The sequence below is a fragment of the Girardinichthys multiradiatus genome, chromosome 21 (genome assembly GCF_021462225.1).
Source record: "Girardinichthys multiradiatus isolate DD_20200921_A chromosome 21, DD_fGirMul_XY1, whole genome shotgun sequence".
NCBI classification, from domain to species: domain Eukaryota; kingdom Metazoa; phylum Chordata; class Actinopteri; order Cyprinodontiformes; family Goodeidae; genus Girardinichthys; species Girardinichthys multiradiatus.
This window is the reverse complement of record NC_061813.1, coordinates 11,393,492-11,407,841: the sequence shown is the minus strand read 5'-3', so window position 1 is coordinate 11,407,841 and position 14,350 is coordinate 11,393,492. Positions and strand designations below refer to the sequence as shown.

Sequence of the window (14,350 nt, the reverse complement as noted above, 5' to 3'; positions counted from 1 at the left end):
TTAATCTGTGTGAATGACTGTGGGTTTATTAAGTCCTGATTTTGGGGCATTAGAGCCCAAATCAAATGATGCATTGTGATTGCCTTTTCAAAGTCCATATTTATATTGATTTCTGTTCACATTAATCTGGTTATTTCTAATGCCAATTCATTTCAAAGGACATTCATATTTGTTAGTTTTATAGAGGCCAGTGTTTGGTATCATGCTATATCTAGCATGTTTATACACACATCTAACACCAATGAGTCAATTTCTGTATCTATATCCATCTATGGTCTATGACTGATGGTAAAATACATCAATACATGGGAGTGTCATGGAAACATTAGCCTCTCTGGTGCGGTCATATAAGATAAATATCACAAAGTATCATAATATCTCATACCGGAGCTTGTGGTAAACTCCAGCCTTTTAACTGAGTAAAATGTGAAGCTGTGAGAAATCCTGCCATGACCACCATGTTAGCAGGAGGGTAAGGAAGGTAAAAAGCTTACAGTCGCACAGATGGTCCAAAACACATGACCAAACCAATGCACAAATCCTCCACCAGACACAAAATCAATCTTCTTCCACCCCGGTTGTATTAACAGCAGGGGTGCAAATAACTGTGATTTTTCAAAAAACTGTTTTGTTTTTTTAACGTGCAATTTATTTTCCCCACTGAGTACACATACTCTAGTTAGAGGCTGGGTTTTTCTCAAACTTTCAGGGTTAGATTATGCTACTGCAATTAAAGATTATTTTAACAGCAATGCTTTTCACACATCCTCACCAGGCGGTGCCAACTACGGTGGAGAGTGCTCCAGAAAATGTCAAGGTTTTGGTAGTTTACGGGGGTGGGGGTTAAACTTATTTTTTGATGCATTGAGATGCGGACATGATCGATTCTGAATTGATTAACAAATGTTGAAACTCGATTATCTTAATGTTAATTTATACCATAATTAGAAGAAAGGCAAAGGTGGAACTTGGAAGCGCTCAAGTGTGGCACCCGGACAGTTTACGGTGAACACCTAACAGACACAGACACGTGGGGCTAGCTGAGCAAGAAATACATACATGTTCTGCACTAAGGGAAACAATGATGTGGACAGGAGCCACACTATGTGCAGGCAGTAATAAACTAAGCTGAAATATTTTAAAACACAACAAACATGAGAAGCTGTATAACCCAGCTCTACATGGAAGTACATGCCACCATCAAACACTTTTCCTGTGAAAGATTCGCAAAAGTTGCCAGTTGTTAAGAACCAGGTGTTTCGCTTAATGGAGAGCTCAGGACACAATGATCTCCACACTAGAAGACCTAAACTAGCCACAGGATCACTAAAAGGACAGGTTATGCTACCTGAACTGTGCATTTTCTGAAGCATGGCAGCCAGTGTGCTGTGTGCTACAAATAAGAACAATGTCTCAGAGTCATGGATTCAGTTATGAGTGAGCTGTAGAAAAGCGTAGCAGAGAAAAGGCAGCTCGCTGAGGATAAGTTTTAGTTACTGAGACATCTTAGACCCATTATTTACCTGTGTGACAACTCCTGCCTCTGCCTGCCTTAATGTTTGACATTTTCTCTCTCTCAGGTGGAGTGGGAGGGGTTTGGAGTGGGCTGCTGACTAGGAACACCTGGGCCCAATGTTCCCTGTATTTAAACCTGGCAGTCAGTCCCGGTATTTGGTTTGGTTTGGCTTAGTTTGGTTTGCTTTGACAATGTTTTACCTTGTTTTTATTATTCTTGCTTAATTGGTTCTTTTTCCTTAAATTAACCTCACGGGTTGTGACACCTGTGAATAAGCTCAGCTGTTTATGTTGGTTCAGAATGGACAACACACATTTCTCTTAAAAGACGGTGACTCACAATTGTTTTCAATGTATTTTGTTGTTTTATTCTTCCTGTCCGGGTTATTCATTCATTCACTCCTTTTATGTTGAACTAAAACGTTATGGGCTCTTCATTATTAGTGCCGTGTATTTGAGGGGGCCTCCACTTGAATTGTAATCAAATTGAATCCTGGAATGCCTAAAGATCCCCACCTATAATATTTACAGGTTTTTTTATTTGGAATAAGGACCCAGCACTTAATTAGCACCATAGGCTGAGAAACAACTGATCTGGAACGACCCATGACCCAGCAGGACAGAGGTCTGTCATGATCTAATATTACCAGTATCAGTTTTTCATCACTGTTTAATTAAAGGCTGCGGAGAAAAATTTTAAATATTAAGTTTTATAAAGGAAATGTTCAACATCTACAGGTGCAAATGTTAAGAGGTTTTTGCTCTAGGGTCTTTTACCAGCATTTGAACCGACATTACACATTTATAAAGATGTCCAGATGTCAGAATTAGTCACAACATGAAATAAATCATTATATTTTCACCTGTTAACCTATAACTCTAGCCGGTTAAAGCAACAGCCTAAAAAATGTTTTGACAGCCTAATGTTGCCATGACATTTGCGAAGAAATGTAAACTTGCAGACAGAAATGTACTCTACATATAATTGCCTTGAATTAGACAGCTCACAAGGAGGAAAATGACTGCTAGCAAAAGCCAACAGGAGCAAATGGGGGAGCAGAATTACACATTTATAACAAAGTACTGAGGCACCTCATGTTTCCTTCTATATCTTACCTTTGACTTACAAGTGCTTTCACAATATTGCACAATTTCCACTCAGAAGTCATGAGTACCACTGGTTTCAAGCAAAGAGCAGCACTCACATATGTAGTAATATGGATAACCTATTTAAAACAGGAAATTAAGTCCCAGTTTTGATCATGGTAATATTTGATACATTAGATGACTTTTGGAAGGGTTGGTCACTCTAGCTACAGTTGTACTCATGGACCAATATGTGGAGCGGAAGAAATGTGCACACAAAATGACAGCAGCAGCAGCTCAGCTTCACAATCACAGCACGATAATGCATGAAGAAGACAATACTGGCCAAAAACATGAAGGCAGTAGAGCTTTAGACACCAGGAAGGAGCCGTTCTCTCCAGAGTCAGGCCCAAACAGACAGTAAGCAGAGTGTTTACCAGCCCTTTGAGACCGGACACACCGACATGCTTACCTCTCTTGTTGGGCATCAAAACTGAAAAACAAAAGTCCAAGTTGGCATCATGCTTTGCTTCATGACAGACTCTCACAAGAAAGTACAAAACAAAACAACAAATAGCAAGTCTGCCATGGAGTCAATCATAAAGGGTGTGGTTTTGACAAAAAATAAATGAAACTACCAAAATCACCTGTGAGTAAAAACAAGCATATGCTGGACGTTTACAAAGAATCATATTTATTCATTCAACATGTCTAGATCAAGTAGCTTTCCTTAAAATATAACGTGTTGAGAACAAAGCCTGGCAGATTTTCCATCAACGCTGTCATGGCTAATAGAAGAGTGTGGAGTTCTAGCCCATTAGCATATCTGATCAACGCACCATGCTCTAGGAAACAAACTGCAAAGCTGCTGTTTCTCCAGGATCAAAGAAATTCATTAGTATTAAAATACTTTTCATCGAAGTAAAGAACTCCAGTTCTCCAGAGTCACTGTCCTGCAGTACTAAGATGCTTGGATACATTCCTGCTCTCACCCACCTGAGTTAAAGAGCTCACTTACCTCTACAGCATGTCGTCAGGTTCTGCAGAGGCCTGGTAATGACCATTTAATGTCATGTAAGTGTGCTGGAACAGAAATGCATCCAAAAGGTGCAGAGCAGTCCCTGCTGGGGACTGGAGTTAATTACCTGGGATCTCATTTAAAAGGTGGCTCGTTTAAAGCTCATATGCTGGATAAACCTACATGGGTTTTGTTTCTAGAGTTGCACTGATCAGAGTAAATAAATTGCTAATACCATTTGAGGAGTAGAGAAATATTAAAGGCAAGTTTCAGAGAAATGAGAAATGCCAGTATGGGTCAGAACTTACCATCTGTTTGTGACTTGCTAAGAAAGATGGTGCTGGCACGGGGATGATCTGAAGGATTATATTCCATGGGCAGATCTGGAAATACAGAAAAAGAAAATTTAAGAACCAAAATCGCATTCCAAACATTAGGTATGCGATGACAGAAAAACAAAGACATTTGACCTAATAAACCAGGGTATGTTTAAATTTACTGGACGGAAACAATTTTTTTAAACAAGCAAAACATGCTATGAGACAAAACCTGTTTTCTTTTTGTTTTTTTCAAGTTCCAATTCTCAAATTAGCTTTAGGGGTGAACTAATCTGTTAGCTGAAAGAGTGCTGCATCAGAGCCATGCTGTGTAAACAGCGGTTTGTCAATCGATAAACTCAGCAAACAGCAAAATGCTATAGATCTGCTGATCACAGAGGAGCTGGCAGAGCAAAAATAAAAACTTCAGCAGGGAGGGTTTATGAACGGACGTACAGGCCGGTGGATTGTGCGTGTTGTGTTCAGTTAAAGATTATAATGATCCGTTTATTCAGATAATACCTGCTCAGGCAACTACTCAACCTCATTATCCTACTTTCTGCTACATACAGCCGGGTACAGTAATGATCTTTTTAGACAGTGCATTAGTTTATCACATGTATATTGCCAAGCAAAGGTATCTACGACCTGTTCTCACATTTTGTCATATTACAGCCACAAACTTTAATGTATTTTACTGTAATAAGCACCGACCAACACAATATAACATCTAACTGTGAAGTGAGAGAATGGGACATGATTTTCAAATGTTTTACGCATACAAATCTTAAAATCATACAACACAACTTCACCACTACCAAGACCATCTAAAGTTACAGGACGGGCAAATTCTGAGGTGCATTGTTAGCCGTGCATTCCACAAATTTGGTCTTCACGAAAGAACAGAAAGAAGGAAGCCATTGTTGAAAGAAAGCCATAAGGTCGATTAAGTCCAGTTTACAGTTTGCCACAAGTCAAGTAGGGGACACTGTAAACATGTGACCGAAGGTGTTCAGGTCATATGAGGCCAAAGTTCTACTTTTTGACCAACATGCATCACCCTGAACAAACCATGCTGACAATAAAACATGGTGGTGACAGCATCATGCTGGGGGATGCTTTTCTTCAGCAGGGATATGAAAACTGGTCAGAGTTGATAGGAAGATGGATGGATCTGAATACAGTGCAGCAGCTGCTGAGAACCTGAGACTGGAAAGGGCTTTCTTCATCCAGATTGACAACATTTCTAACATACATCCAGAGCTACAACAAAAACACTTAGATCAGTGGTACTTTTGAATGTTGGTCTTAAATAACTCTGCAGCAGCTCCTTTATCGAAATTGCTCCTTTTTTATTGCTATTTTGTTTTACTGTAAATGTGTGTTTTGTACACCACAATACTGCCTGCTTGGTTTGAACTATTGCTGGCACTTAATACTTCTCTTTATAATTATTGCATGGATATAATGTTGTTGTCTGTTCCTTACATGGGCTGGGTGGCTGTAAACAAATAAATAAAATTCTCCTTACCTGATCTGGAACCGCTGGTTTAGATCAAGGCATATTCAGGTTTTAGAATGACCCATTCAATGTCCAGACTTTTATCTAATTAAAAATCTGTGGTATGACTTGGAAATTGATGTCCAATCGAGCTAAGACTATCTTATGACCAGCGTTGCAAAGCTGGTAGAAACACAAAAAAAGACAGTGGTTCTGCAAAATATTGACTTTGGGGGAGCTAAATAGAAAGGCAGGCCACACTTCTCGAGTTTTTATTTTTATCGACTTCATGATTATGCAGTACTTTCTGTTGGTCTACCACATAAACCTTCAATAAAATACAGCTGCAACTGTGATGTTACAAAATGCGAACAGGTTCGGGACAGGACAATGTCTGCAAGGGACTGTGTTAAAACAAAAAAAAAAAAAAAGCTATAGCCCATAATGTCCAGCAGTCACCTTCTGTTTCTGCCACTAAATATTACAGTATTAGTTTAAGGGCCCTACTTTCTACCCTGAATAAAACCCGCAGGGCCAAATACCGTATTTTCCGCACTATAAGGCGCACTTAAAAACCATTAATTTTCTCAAAAAATGACAGTGCGCCTTGTAATCCGGAGCGCCTTATATATGGATCAATTGGTTAATTGGTTGATCCATACTGGTTGTACACGGCGCTCTGTCAAAATGTTTCAGTACGACTGGTAGCCGCACCGCTTGCAGCATTACGGCTACCGTAGTCAGGGGCGTCGCCGAAGTAATAGCGGTAAACACCTGTACTCTGTTTACTCCTAGTCCAACACCACTTGTGTGTGTATAAGGTTTGAATGTACTGTTGCAGGAATTGCCTGAACTATATGTGATTAGAAGCTCAGTGTGTGGGGTGTATGTTTCGTGTGTGTGTATGGAAGATGTTGACATTACTCCTCCGGACAGAGGTGGCGCTGTGTGCTGCCGTAGCTGAGAATCAAGAGTGAAGGAGTGACGTCGGTATTATTGTGTGTGTGGGGTGGGTAGAGACGGCGACCGGAGCAGTGGTGTATGAGTCTGTAAGCCCTGTGTTTTTACGTGCTGCAAAGTCATTAAAAAGAACCCCGAATCTCGTCAACAACTCAGTGTTTTGATGCTGTTTCTTCATGCTCAACTCAGCAACGTATGAGTGAGGGAGTTAACCCCGAGGAAACTAGTAACTTCGGCCCTGGAGAAAGCGTCTCCCCTGTGTCATCAGACTACGGTCAGGGGACAGAAACAGGAAAGGTTAACAGTACTAACGTTTGATTTAGTGCATCAAACTGTTTCTTTTACGTGTTTACTGAATCAGGGAAAAGTTCCCTTTCACGTTTTAACTAACGTTTGATTTCAACTTCAACTTCATAGACTCCAATGCATTCCTAACGTGCGGTTGGCTCTATTCAATAGAATTCTATGTAGAGGAGACCTTACCATGAGAGTGAATGGAGTTATCAGAACGCTGGTTTGTAGTGTATTAATAAAGTTTGACTGACTGTTTTGTTGACATTCTCTTTAGCACAGCTCCATCTAGTGGATGCATAACGCAACCCCAGTCAAACGTTTGACTGCAGTAGCTTCTATTCTATGTGCCTTATAATCCGGTGCGCCCTATATATGAAAAAAGTTCTAAAATAGACCATTCATTGAAGGTGCGCCTTATAATCCGGTGCGCCTTATAGTGCGGAAAATACGGTATAGTGGAATGGGATATTTTATTGAGAAAAGCAAACAAAGCTTGTATTGAAACTCTATACTGAAACAAAAATAATCATGCGGGTGTGAAGAGGACATTTAATATCCTGAATAACACTCTATACAACAGATGTTCAGATTCTCTGAAGATCATTAGAAAATTCGATTAACTTTTAGGTCTTAGACAACCATGGGAAGCCGTATAACACCAATAGTGTCAATGGCTACATTCTGACCCTAGAATATTTTACAGCTAAATAAAAGTAGGTTCGGGCATTGACTCTGTGGGTGATGTCAGTGAAAGAGGTAGGGTAAGACAGGGCCAACGCCCAGACATATCAAAAGAGCGGAAGACAAAACAAGAGACAGATATCTTAATTAAGCCTGAGAATTGGGAGTACAAAAGGTTAGGAGGGCAGGAAAATAGAAAATTAAAAGACCAGAATGACTGTTCTGAAACATGACTGACAGCAGACAGTGGATATACTAATAAAGCTTCATAATACTACAAAAACCTGAAGGAAACAGGGAGGATATGGGAAAGACAGATGGAGCAAATATGAAAGATTGGTCTCTGATGAACAAAAGGTCAGTTGAGCCTTGTTGAGTTTAGCTCAGCCTTTAAATACTGTGATGCCAACTACAGAACATACATGAGATCAGTGAACAGCAGGTAACATTCAAGCCACTGCCATTGTCTCCATACTCTTTTGAACTCCGGTGTTTTTGAGCAGAAGAGCCACTTACAGAGCCTCAAAAGGCACTTATACATGCACACTGCTATGAGGCAGGTGGAATAAAGATGGGTGTGTATGAAGAGGTGAAGAGGGCTGAAAGAGAACTGAAGGCGGGTTACTGATGCTGCGTGTTCTTCAGAGTTAGTGACATGTGCAAACTCAGCCATCGGACTCTTTCCTTTCCTGCAGCCAGGTTTTACAGGTCCTTCTCAAAAAATTAGCATATTGTGATAAAGTTCATTATTTTCCATAATGTCATGATGAAATTATAACATTCATATATTTTAGATTCATTGCACACTAACTGAAATATTTCAGGTCTTTTATTGTTTTAATACGGATGATTTTGGCATACAGCTCATGAAAACCCAAAATTCCTATCTCACAAAATTAGCATATCATTAAAAGGGTCTCTAAACGAGCTATGAACCTAATCATCTGAATCAACGTGTGAACTCTAAACACCTGCAAAAGATTCCTGAGACCTTTAAAACTCCCAGCCTGGTTCATCACTCAAAACCCCAATCATGGGTAAGACTGCCGACCTGACTGCTGTCCAGAAGGCCACTATTGACACCCTCAAGCAAGAGGGTAAGACACAGAAAGAAATTTCTGAACGAATAGGCTGTTCCCAGAGTGCTGTATCAAGGCACCTCAGTGGGAAGTCTGTGGAAAGGAAAAAGTGTGGCAGAAAACGCTGCACAACGAGAAGAGGTGACCGGACCCTGAGGAAGATTGTGGAGAAGGGCCGATTCCAGACCTTGGGGGACCTGCGGAAGCAGTGGACTGAGTCTGGAGTAGAAACATCCAGAGCCACCGTGCACAGGCGTGTGCAGGAAATGGGCTACAGGTGCCGCATTCCCCAGGTCAAGCCACTTTTGAACCAGAAACAGCGGCAGAAGCGCCTGACCTGGGCTACAGAGAAGCAGTACTGGACTGTTGCTCAGTGGTCCAAAGTACTTTTTTCGGATGAAAGCAAATTCTGCATGTCATTCGGAAATCAAGGTGCCAGAGTCTGGAGGAAGACTGGGGAGAAGGAAATGCTAAAATGCCAGAAGTCCAGTGTCAAGTACCCACAGTCAGTGATGGTCTGGGGTGCCGTGTCAGCTGCTGGTGTTGGTCCACTGTCTTTTATCAAGGGCAGGGTCAATGCAGCTAGCTATCAGGAGATTTTGGAGCACTTAATGCTTCCATCTGCTGAAAAGCTTTATGGAGATGAAGATTTCATTTTTCAGCACGACCTGGCACCTGCTCACAGTGCCAAAACCACTGGTAAATGGTTTACTGACCATGGTATCACTGTGCTCAATTGGCCTGCCAACTCTCCTGACCTGAACCCCATAGAGAATCTGTGGGATACTGTGAAGAGAACGTTGAGAGACTCAAGACCCAACACTCTGGATGAGCTAAAGGCCGCTATCGAAGCATCCTGGGCCTCCATAAGACCTCAGCAGTGCCACAGGCTGATTGCCTCCATGCCACGCCGCATTGAAGCAGTCATTTCTGCCAAAGGATTCCCGACCAAGTATTGAGTGCATAACTGTACATGATTATTTGAAGGTTGACGTCTTTTGTATTAAAAACACTTTTCTTTTATTGGTCGGATTAAATATGCTAATTTTGTGAGATAGGAATTTTGGGTTTTCATGAGCTGTATGCCCAAATCATCCGTATTAAGACAATAAAAGACCTGAAATATTTCAGTTAGTGTGCAATGAATCTAAAATATATGAATGTAAAATTTTCATTATGACATTATGGAAAATAATGAACTTTATCACAATATGCTCATTTTTTGAGAAGGACCTGTATAGTGTTCTCCAACTTCCAGACAGCATCACATTGACACAGGAGGACGACAATATCCACAGACAGGAGGGTCCCTGTCTATAGTAGCTACTGGTAACATCTGTTGTATTTCCAGCCTATCGAAAATCTCCACCCCATTTCTCCAACCTGGGAAGAAGAAAGCACCAACTTCCTCAGTTTCAGGAAGTGATGAGGTAATAGAACAAGGCGTGGTGGTTACATATTGTAAGGGAGGCAAACGGAACAAAGAGCGGAGGGAACAGGCCAGTGTGTGTATTTGAGGGAGGAACATATAAATTTACCGATTTTCACTTTTACAAAATCCACCCAATATGAACAGTCCTAAAATACGGATAGATTTAGAACAGAACCAGCGGAAACGGGATTAAAATAAAGTCTTAACTCAGTAATTAATCTTAATTTTCTCTTTTCTCACTGGAGATAATTTTCTAGCACTGACGAATTATCAAAAAGAAAATGTTTTCACTAAATTAAAATCAATTCTTATGTTCAACCTTTTGGGAATTTCTCTTTCACAGCCTGTAAATATGGCATATCTTGTAACATAAGTGTGTCTAAATGAAAACTATGCAAACTAAGAAAGCTTCAGACAAGACAAGGAAAAGTTGAAAAGATATAAAGTTAGATGTCCTTGAAAAAAATGGAAAAGAAATAGAGATGCACTGATCAGGGATTCGCGGTAATTTGTTTTCAATTGTAAGGGGCTGAGGTGGTCCCTTGGTGCCTGAATTTATTTACCATTATGTAAAAAAAAATTCTTTTTTTGTTGTCAAGTACCTGCTAACATTAAGTAAATAGATTAAGCAGCAATTCAAACATACAGGGCTTGGTCAATGAAACTGAAACACCTGGTTTTAGACCACAATAATTTATTAGTATGGTGTAGGGCCTCCTTTTGCAGCCAATACAGCTTCAATTAGTCTTGTGAGTGACCAAAGGTTTGGCTATAGCAGCCCGGCCGTGTATATTGACCGTGTGGAGCTCCTGACGGACAGTTCTGGTGGAAACAGGAGAGTTGAGGTGCACATTTAATTCTGCCGTGATTTGGGCAGCTGTGGTTTTATGTTTTTTGGATACAATCCGGGTTAGCACCCGAACATCCCTTTCAGACAGCTTCCTCTTGCGTCCACAGTTAATCCTGTTGGATGTGGTTCGTCCTTCTTGGTGGTATGCTGACATTACCATGGATACCGTGGCTCTTGATACATCACAAAGACTTGCTGTCTTGGTCACAGATGCACCAGCAAGACGTGCACCAACAATTTGTCCTCTTTTGAACTCTGGTATGTCACCCATAATGTTGTGTGCATTTCAATATTTTGAGCAAAACTGTGCTCTTACCCTGCTAATTGAACCTTCACACTCTGCTCTTACTGGTGCAATGTGCAATCAATGAAGACTGGCTACTAGGCTGGTCCAATTTAGCCATGAAACCTCCCACACTAAAATGACAGGTGTTTCAGTTTCATTGTCCAACACCTGTATTTCATATTAAGGAAAAAATTGAAGTATTTAATTAGCAAAGTTGCAAAGCTGGACATAATTAGGCACAATTTGGACCACAGATGCAGCCAAGTGCTTTCAATATGATCCTTGGTATATGTGGAATATGCATCCACTAGCTTTAGTGGGGTGTATACTCCGCCTTACCTGCATTAAGACTGGAAATGAATTGAGGCAAATTTGCAACAATAGTCTATCAGGGGTTAAAGCTAAGAAAAAATTGTTAGGAGTAGGGGTGCACAATATTATGAAAAAATGGAATTGTGATATTACTGAAGTGATATATCGAATATGATTAATCTAAATTTTTGCTTCAAAAGGCAACATAAAGTTTGCCTCCACACCTGATTTGCACGCATAACAAATTAAATATAATAATAATCAATCAAATACTGCATCCAAGGAGTGATTATAAATATACATATTTTGCAGCTCTAATTTGGAACTGACATTTTAAAGTGCCTGCGACACACAGCGGCTACTGCTCCATACTATCAGTTCAGCTTCGCCTCCGTTTATTTCACTTAAAGCTATATCTATACTGTAACCCTGGATTTACACTGTATCTGCTCCGGTCCAGTCTGGTCCGCTGCAAAGCCAGGAGGTACTCCAAGAACCATACACAGATCGCGCAATAAAAGCCAGCGATAAATGCGATAGCAAGTCCAAAACAAGTCATTCTGTGGAAGTTAAACCAGTTAAACTGCTTCATTTGTCAAGCTATATTTGTTGCTTAAATTAGTGCATTTAATGTTTAATTGCTCGGTTTATAATACCATGGTTAACCCAGTAACACAGTGGTCTAATTGATCTAATGTAAACAACTGCTTATAAATATATACAGGTCCTTCTCAAAATATTAGCATATTGTGATAAAGTTCATTTTTTTCCATAATGTAATGATGAAAATTTAACATTCATATATTTTAGATTCATTGCACACTAACTGAAATATTTCAGGTCTTTTATTGTCTTAATACGGATGATTTTGGCATACAGCTCATGAAAACCCAAAATTCCTATCTCACAAAATTAGCATATCATTAAAAGGGTCTCTAAACAAGCTATGAACCTAATCATCTGAATAAACGAGTTAACTCTAAACACCTGCAAAAGATTCCTGAGGCCTTTAAAACTCCCAGCCTGGTTCATCACTCAAAACACCAATCATGGGTAAGACTGCCGACCTGACTGCTGTCCAGAAGGCCACTATTGACACCCTCAAGCAAGAGGGTAAGACACAGAAAGACATTTCTGAACGAATAGGCTGTTCCCAGAGTGCTGTATCAAGGCACCTCAGTGAGAAGTCTGTGGGAAGGAAAAAGTGTGGCAGAAAATGCTGCACAACAAGAAGAGGTGACCGGACCCTGAGGAAGATTGTGGAGAAGGGCCGATTCCAGACCTTGGGGGACCTTCGGAAGCAGTGGACTGAGTCTAGAGTAGAAACATCCAAAGCCACTGTGCACAGGTGTGTGTAGGAAATGGGCTACAGGTGCCGCATTCCCCAGGTCAAGCCACTTTTGAACCAGAAACAGCGGCAGAAGCATCTGACCTGGGCTACAGAGAAGCAGCACTGGACTGTTGCTCAGTGATCCAAAGTACTTTTTTCGGATGAAAGCAAATTCTGCATGTCATTCGGTAATCAAGGTGCCAGAGTCTGGAGGAAGACTGGGGAGAAGGAAATGCCAAAATGCCAGAAGTCCAGTGTCAAGTACCCACAGTCAGTGATGGTCTGGGGTACCGTGTCAGCTGCTGGTGTTGGTCCACTGTCTTTTATCAAGGGCAGGGTCAATGCAGCTAGCTATCAGGAGATTTTGGAGCACTTCATGCTTCCATCTGCTGAAAAGCTTTATGGAGATGAAGATTTCATTTTTCAGCACGATCTGGCACCTGCTCACAGTGCCAAAACCACGGGTAAATGGTTTACTGACCATGGTATCACTGTGCTCAATTGGCCTGCCAACTCTCCTGACCTGAACCCCATAGAGAATATGTGGGATATTGTGAAGAGAACGTTGAGAGACTCAAGACCCAACACTCTGGATGAGCTAAAGGCCCCTATTGAAGCATCCTGGGCCTCCATAAGACCTCAGCAGTGCCACAGGCTGATTGCCTCCATGCCACGCCGCATTGAAGCAGTCATTTCTCCCAAAGGATTCCCGACCAAGTATTGAGTGCATAACTGTACATGATTATTTGAAGGTTGACGTTTTTTGTACTAAAAACACTTTTTTGTTTATTGGTCGGATGAAATATGCTAATTTTGTGAGATAGGAATTTTGGGTTTTCATGAGTTGTATGCCAAAATCATCCGTATTAAGACAATAAAAGACCTGAAATATTTCAGTTATTGTGCAATGAATCTAAAATATATGAATGTTAAATTTTCATCATTACATTATGGAAAATAATGAACTTTATCACAATATGCTAATATTTTGAGAAGGACCTGTATGTGTGCGTGTGTGTATTTATTAATATAGCGAGATCTAGTCTGTCTTCAGAGAATTATGTTTGAAAATTCGGATGTTGTGCTCGTTCGGTTTTCTGGTGGTGCGGCATATTGACTCCGGTCGTGTTCCGGCATCCGGCAAAAATAGGCTCTGGTGAATTAGATGGCCGTCCGCACGGCGCAGCACTTGTGCTCTGCCATCTGATGAAACCTGACTCTCTTCTTCTGACTTTGCTTTATCTCTCTCTGATAGTGACTGAAATATATCTAAAGAAACATCAGATTCTTCGCTACCGTCTGTGTTGCTGGCCATTGTAGCGGTGGTCAGTTTACATGTAGGGGTTCCTCTTTGACGTCATAAAAGAGTGTAACAAGGAGTAGTCTGGAAATGTTTTTTTTTTGTGAAATTTAAGACCATATTTCTCAACAACTGTCTATTTCAGTGGCATAAAATTTACTTTTTAAAATATTTGATCAATGGTTCCTTTCTATAAATGTAATTAGATGTATCATGAAAGTTCGATGTCACAGGCAGTTTATACCGTTTTTAGCATCTTATATTGGCAACTAGCAGGGTTAGCATCAGTAACTATAAACAGTAGTCTTTGTGTGTATTCCCATTCCCATAAAACAGATCCTAACCTTCGTCCAGAGATTTTCTAAAGGTTGACAACATTGCCAAATCCA

At 40.6% G+C, this 14,350-nt stretch overlaps 1 protein-coding gene across 4 annotated transcripts in view; it reads right to left on the bottom strand.

The window, feature by feature from the left end:
• The window catches only part of ccny (cyclin Y), a 48,827-nt gene that overhangs the window by 12,452 nt on the left and 22,025 nt on the right, over positions 1–14,350 (bottom strand). For 2 of the 4 annotated variants that reach the window (XM_047349804.1, XM_047349806.1), the window contains exons 2-3: positions 3,928–4,002; positions 3,074–3,094 (exon numbers count right to left, since the gene is read on the bottom strand). In XM_047349804.1, the coding sequence (XP_047205760.1) occupies positions 3,074–3,094; positions 3,928–4,002 (96 nt within the window). The remainder of the gene's footprint in view (positions 1–3,073; positions 3,095–3,927; positions 4,003–14,350) is intronic. The other 2 variants (XM_047349805.1, XM_047349808.1) reach the window with 1 other exon arrangement.